The following is a 6,578-nucleotide window of genomic DNA, read 5'->3' on the forward strand; positions in this document are numbered from 1 at the left end:
CACCTCTCCTTCCATTACAGACTCTATGCTAATACCTGCTCAGATAACCTTACTTTCTACACCAAAATCTAAGGTCGGAAAAGAATTTGCTTAAAGACTTGTTGAAACTCTGGAGAGTCTAGTTTTTGTGAGCGAAAGTCAACCGTGTGGGAATCATACCACGCTGAACATAGTTAAAGTGCATTTTGCTTTTTACATTTAAAAAATTAGCTAGTAAAGCCAAAAAGAGAACACTTCGGAAGCTCCTGTCAAATTCCTTTAATAGCCACAGCTAAAACATTACTCTTCAAAGCAGGGTGCTAATTAAACAGATCTGGTTGGTTGAATCGAAAGTTTACTTTTCAAGCATTTCTTTTTCAGATACTCAATCAATTTGTAACGTTAATAACAACGCTGTTTAAAAAAATGCCAATCCCAGCGTCCCAGGTGGAACTTGGCCTTTCCCAGTACTGCATGATGATAGAAGTGCTTGCCTGTTTAGAGAACTTTCACATGCATCACATTAAAGATGCGTCTTTGGGGGAATTTTCTATAAAAAATCAATGTGGTGAGTCACAGAAGCCAATGACAAATGGAACTCATGGAAAACTCAAGACCCATTGCCGTTGAGTCAATTCCAACTCATAGAGACGCCATAGGACAGAGTAGGACTGCCCTATAGGGTTTCCAAGGAGCGCCTGGTGGGTTTGAACTGTGACCTTTTGGTTGGCAGCCATAGCACTTAACCACTACACCACCAGGGTTTCCAAACTCATGGAAGTTGACTAGAAAGGAACATACTGAGCCGTGGAGCACATTCTCCGATGAACGTCAGCAGAAGGGCTTACACTTGTTGTCGCATTTGACCCTTCTTTGTACGCCTCTGTTTTCCTCTAAAAGCCTTGGATTCTAAACTAAAGGCACTTTTATGGTCTCTCTGGGCATCAGAAGTGATCATCACCAAAAGGACAACATCTGCCCAAAAGCAAGGATGAGAAGGCAGAAAGAGGCAGGAAAACCAGAAGAATGGAAATGGGCAACTCAGGGTGGTCATGGGGAGCGTAATGACACATTTCCAGGGAGTGCAGGGAACGTCATGGGACAATTTGAGTATAAACTATTGAATGGTAAACTAATCTGCTGTGTAAAGCTTCACCTAAAGCACACACACACACACAAAAAGATGTGACCATCAGTGATGACTAATTTTTAGAAATGTAATGTCTCTTCCCTTGCATTACAACAATCAATAAATAGGGCCCAGGGACTCACTGTTGACTCTATAAATGCTTGTCAAACTCTGTCTGCCTCTTGTTTAAGGGGAATCCAACCTAGAAAGTAAAAGATCTTTCAAAATATAATGAGATTCTAAGCCAATATTAACCAGAAATCTATTTCCATAGAAGACCAGGTAGAATTTGGCTGGACTCTCATATTACCACCCACGGAGAATAGACACATTAATTTGCTTACCAAATAGTCACCGCTGCCTAATTTCCCTATGCACCTGAAACCCGCAAGAGATCACAGCATAGGCGAGGCAAAAAGCTAGCAGAAATCAATACGGTATTTTCTATAACGGCGCCAGCAACCATTACATAACCTACCGCATGCATAAAAGGTGCATGTGGAAGTCACACAACTTGGAATTACTATGGTTATTTAGGATATATAAGGAAACAGTATCGACAGAGTAAAGAGTTCAAGTTGGCAGTTTCACTCAGCACACTTGATTTTAAGCCAACCGTGTGACTGGTGGCAGAAACGAAGGTCAGCTCTCCACGCCCGGAGTAAAAGCTCATGGGCTTGAGAGACAGGTTCATAATGAAGTAAAAGGCAAGGCTGCTTTGAGGAGGTGGACTCCGAAGGCTTGGAGTAGATGACAATCCTATCACTGTGTCACCCTGAGCAAACCCCTGCACTGCTCTAATCCCCAGTTTTCTGAGGTGTAAAATGAGATGGGTAACAGCTGTCTCACTTCACGGGACTTACATGAGAAACCTACGCTGCGCTGTGGGCACTGAGCCATGACGAAAAAAGACTAAGGCCGAAAGAAACAACTCACGTCCTAAAGTTGAGCCCATTCACTAGGCTATGAAAGGCCAAATGAAGGAAGAGGTTTTTTCTTGAGATAATCAAGAAAGATGTCACGGAAGGGAGGGCTTTGAAGCTGGACCTTGAAAGATACAAGTGATTTTAGTAATAATAATCCTAGCGAACATTTAAGGGAGGAGGAGCAAGTGGTGGTTCAGTGGCAGAACTCTCACTTTCTATGCTGGAGACCCAGGTTTGATTCCCGGCCAATGCACTTCAAGCGCAGCCACCACCCGTCCGTCAGAGGAGACTTGTGTGTTGCTAGGGTGCTGAACAGGTTTCGGCAGAGCTTGCAGACTAAGATGGATGACCTACTTCTGAAAATCAGCCATTGAAAACCCTATGGATCACAAGGGTCCGATCCGCAACTGATCGTGGGGATGGTGCAGGACCGGGCATCGTTTCGTTCTGTTGTGCGTGGGGCCGCTATGGGTTTGGGGCCAAGTGGATAGCACCTAACAGCAACAACATTCAAGGAGGGTGTGCCATGTGCCAGGTGCTAGTTAAAGAGCTTCAGAAATGCCAATTCATTTACCGTTCACAACGGTCCTATGGGGTAGGTTGTAACACCCCCAGCCTATGGCACTGGTTGTCACACCATTCCCTGCTTATAGCTGCATTAGGGACTAGAGGGATAAGTCAATTGCCCAGGTCACACCGCTAGCGTGGTGGAGCCGGGATTTGAACCCAGGCAGTCTAACTCCACAGCCCATATTCTTGACCAGAGATGGCTCTAACCCAAGTACGGGAAGGCAGCCACAGAAAGTCAAAGATGGTAGGAACCCTCAGTCATTTCACAGAGGTGACACCGACCCCACCAGCCTAAGTGACTTAGCCATGACCACAAACTTGGACATAAGAGACACAGCCCAGAGTGCCAGATTTCTGACGTCCTGCCTGGTGAACAGTCCACACCACCACAGCAGTAAACAGGCTAACAAAATCCATGTGTTCAGCTCAACACACCACTCCCTGGCTAAGGCACACCGTGTGGCAGAACTAGGTATCAATTTGGGTCTTACCAGACCTCATTGAAACAAACAAACAAACAAACAAACAAAAAACCCATTGCTGTCAAATCGATTCCGACTCATAGTGACCCCATAGGACAGAGTAGAACTGCCCCGTAGGGTTTCCAAGGCTGTAATCCTTAAGGAAGCAGACTGCCACATCTTTCTCTCACAGAATGGCTGGTGGGTTCGAAATGCTGACCTTTTGGTTAGCAGCTCAGCACTTTAACCACTCACTGCTCCACCAGGGCTCGTCGAAGGAACTTTTCATTGGAAATATCAGAAAGATGTGACCTATAAACAATCTATCAGCAGAATTCCCCAAGCTAGCATTAAATAGCAAAGCTCCAGCCCATATTTTGAAAAGAGGCAAGAACACACAAACTCAAAATTTGGGATGAATTCTCCGCAGTGCAGAAGGGGTGCAGGAGGCAGGAAAGGAAGGGAAGAAAGGCTGTATATTTAAATGGGGCCACTGGACAATTCCCTCTACTGATCTGTGTATTCCCAGCTGTGTCGAGGATGGTGCCCTTACGCTTTATCCTTTAAAACTGAGAGATGAGGGTAGCAATTCCTTTCCCTTTTGTCTTGATTAGTTGCCCTCTCTTACTTTACACGTCATTAGTTAAAGATTTTGCTAGGGGGGAAGATAATAACATAACACCTGTGGTGGGAGGGCAGCGGAGGGGGAGAGCAGTAAGGAGAGGGAAGATTCTCTAACTGGGGACGGAGGTTCTGGAAGAGAAAATGGAGGACCTGCAGCAAACTTGACCTTCAAATATTTGCCCAGAGCAAGGAGCACTGGCGGCACAATGTTTAAGTGCTTGGTTGCTAACTGAAAGAGTAGAGGTTCATGGTTGGCTCCGAGGGAGAAAGACCTGGCAAGCTGCTCTCATAAAAATTACAGCCTAGAAAACTCCATGGGGGCAATTCTACTCTGTCACCCGGGGTGGCTACATATCAGAATCGACCCGATGGTGCACAAGAACTATAACAGGTAAAGGGTATATGGATGTTCATTGTACTATTCTTGTAACGAGGACAACAGGCCTACTTATCATCCTGCTAAATAACTGCACAGAACACGGTGATAAGTTTACACAGGAACAAAAGGCTTCATTCAGAACCAGGCAAAGTGGTTCAAAAACATATCTTAAGATGTTGGCCAAAGACAAACCTGGGATCCCCAGAATGCAACGAGTCCCTGTTTTACGTGGTTATGCTTGTCACGCAAAAGTTACTTACCATTGATCTTGACCTGATATGGACAGAAATCCTTTGAACATTGACACTCAAATTCCCAGCATTTTGGAACGCCCATCTTAATTTTTTTTTAATCTTAATTGCACTAAAATGAAGTTATGAAAACCAGACACTTTGGCAAGGCTATCTTTTCACAGAGAAGGCAAAAATTCCACCGCTCTTCCTGTTGGAGCTGAAATTGGCTTTGGGCGTGAAATTCACCTTCAGAGCCTCTTGAAGCTTTTCTAAGCCCTTTCTTCTTTTCCTTCTGCCCACTCCCCTCTGCCCAGGGCATACTCTCTGGGCACCTTTCTTAGGAAGGAAGCAAAAAGTGATAAATTTCCATTAGGCTGAATGAGTTGAACACAGAACCCTGCTTAGGCAGTGGTGCGAACAAAAGCACCTAGCTTTGGTGGGTTCCAATCCCTGCTCTGTCTTAATGCAACTTGGCAGGTTTCTTTACACGGCTTAACCTCAGCTTCCCCGTCTGTAAAGAGAGTGAAACAGTGACCAGCTCAAGGGCTTATGAGGAGTCAAGAGAAAATGAAGATACAGCATCTAATAGATATTCTAGAAACATATACCCGTTCCCCTCATCATTCCATAGGCAAAGTTAAAAAACAGGAGACAATGAAATGATCCTCAGTGATAACACTTCAGTCGTCATCTCCCTTCCCCCAGCTCCTGGGGGTCATGGGGGGCAGCAAGAGCTCCCCAGGCAGCCTCAAGTCGAGACGCACCGTCTCTCCATCTGGGGACCACTTGCCTTAAAATTGGTTTGAAGCCAGCCCCGCACTGACTGAGTATTTGTACCACCAGATTTATGAATAAATACCTGGATGTTATCAAAGTGGGGTCCATGGACTGGCAGCATCAGTAACACCTGGGAGCTTGTTAAGATGCAGAATCTCAGGCCCCAACCCGAACCCACGGGAACAGCATCTGCATTTCACTGAGATCCCAGGTGCACGCTGGAGTTTGAGAAGCACTGACTGAGACCACATTATAACTGTACTACTTTTTAAAATCAAATCACGGTGCACAAGAACTTTTAAAATTATATAGGTGTGAGTACAGGGCTGTGGTTAACCCCCCTCCCTTCTTTCCATCCCCATCTAAAATATCCCCTGGGCCCTTGATTTAAGGAGCCTTCAGGGACCTGGGTGGTGTGCGGGGTTTGTGCTCAGCTAGTAACAGAAAGGTTGGAAGTTTGAACCCATCCAGCAGTGCCAACGAAGGAAGGCCTGGAGATCTACGTCCATAAAGATTACAGCCAAGAAAACCGTATGGAGCAGTTCTGCCCTGCAACACATGAGATTGCCATGAGTGGGATTCAACTCGACAGCAAAGGGTTCAGGGACCTAAGATCAAATATCTGGTGCTAAAATAACACCATACAGTACACAGAAAGGAAAGAAGGCATGGATAACATTTCTTTGTGTTTTTTGAAGCTGGTATGAAAAAAAAAATCATTAAAAGCCAGAGAAAAGCAATGCCTAAAGAATAATGGGGGACTCAAAAGAGGAAGCACACACACAACCTGCTCTTTTCCCTGAATGAAATTTTGAGCCAGGGGTAGATTTACAGCAAAAAGATAGCAGTCTGAACGTCTGGGCCCCAAATTACACAATCCCTTTCAAAGCCCTAGCGAGTTTGTATTCATAATTTTGGATTATTGTTTTGTAAGTGGGCTCCCCCAAATTTGAAAACTCCAGACCCCGTAACAGCTGGATCCAAACCTATTTTCCTGTGGAGCCCGGGCTGCTGATACGCACCATTTCGGCCTTTTCTGTTGCCCAGGTCCACAGCGCCAAAGTTAATCTTCTCTTTGCAGGAACCCAGCCCCAGTTGTCCTCCTTCCAGCAGCAGCAAATTGTCTCACATGTTCCCGGCTGCTGGGTCAGAAATGGCTACATTACTCAGTGCCCCCCAAACGTTTATTGTCCTGCAGAGCCTTACACAATCCCACAGGAAACCACGCTCAACACTTAGCCAACACTTGTTGATCTGATTGAACGCAGTCAAAACAGAGACAAAAGCATATTTCAGAAAGGTTCCAACTTTGATATCTGCACCTCCTGCTTTTCCCAGGCAGCCCTAGGGTCCATGTGATAACCCTGCCTTTGTTTCTAGAGGTTTCTTCCGGAAAGGACAAGAAAATATCTCTGCACAGCCCCACTTCTGACGCTGACTTCTTTCAGGAAACCATTGGGTAATGCCAAACTGCACAGAGAATAAGCAATAAAAACTTCA

At 45.3% G+C, this 6,578-nt stretch overlaps 1 protein-coding gene across 3 annotated transcripts in view; it reads right to left on the minus strand.

Moving 5' to 3' along the window:
* Positions 1-6,363, minus strand: part of BMX (BMX non-receptor tyrosine kinase) — a 57,259-nt gene extending 50,896 nt beyond the window's left edge. The window contains exon 1 of one of the 3 annotated variants that reach the window (XM_049873374.1): positions 6,101-6,363. Coding sequence is in view for 1 of the 3 variants with exons in the window: in XM_049873372.1 (XP_049729329.1) it covers positions 6,101-6,103 (3 nt within the window). In the remaining 2 variants the exon portion in view is untranslated. Of the gene's footprint in view, positions 1-6,064 lie in introns of all 3 variants that reach the window. The other 2 variants (XM_049873373.1, XM_049873372.1) reach the window with 2 other exon arrangements.
* Positions 6,364-6,578: the final 215 nt, after the last annotated feature.

The sequence above is a fragment of the Elephas maximus genome, chromosome X (genome assembly GCF_024166365.1).
Source record: "Elephas maximus indicus isolate mEleMax1 chromosome X, mEleMax1 primary haplotype, whole genome shotgun sequence".
NCBI lineage: Eukaryota > Metazoa > Chordata > Mammalia > Proboscidea > Elephantidae > Elephas > Elephas maximus.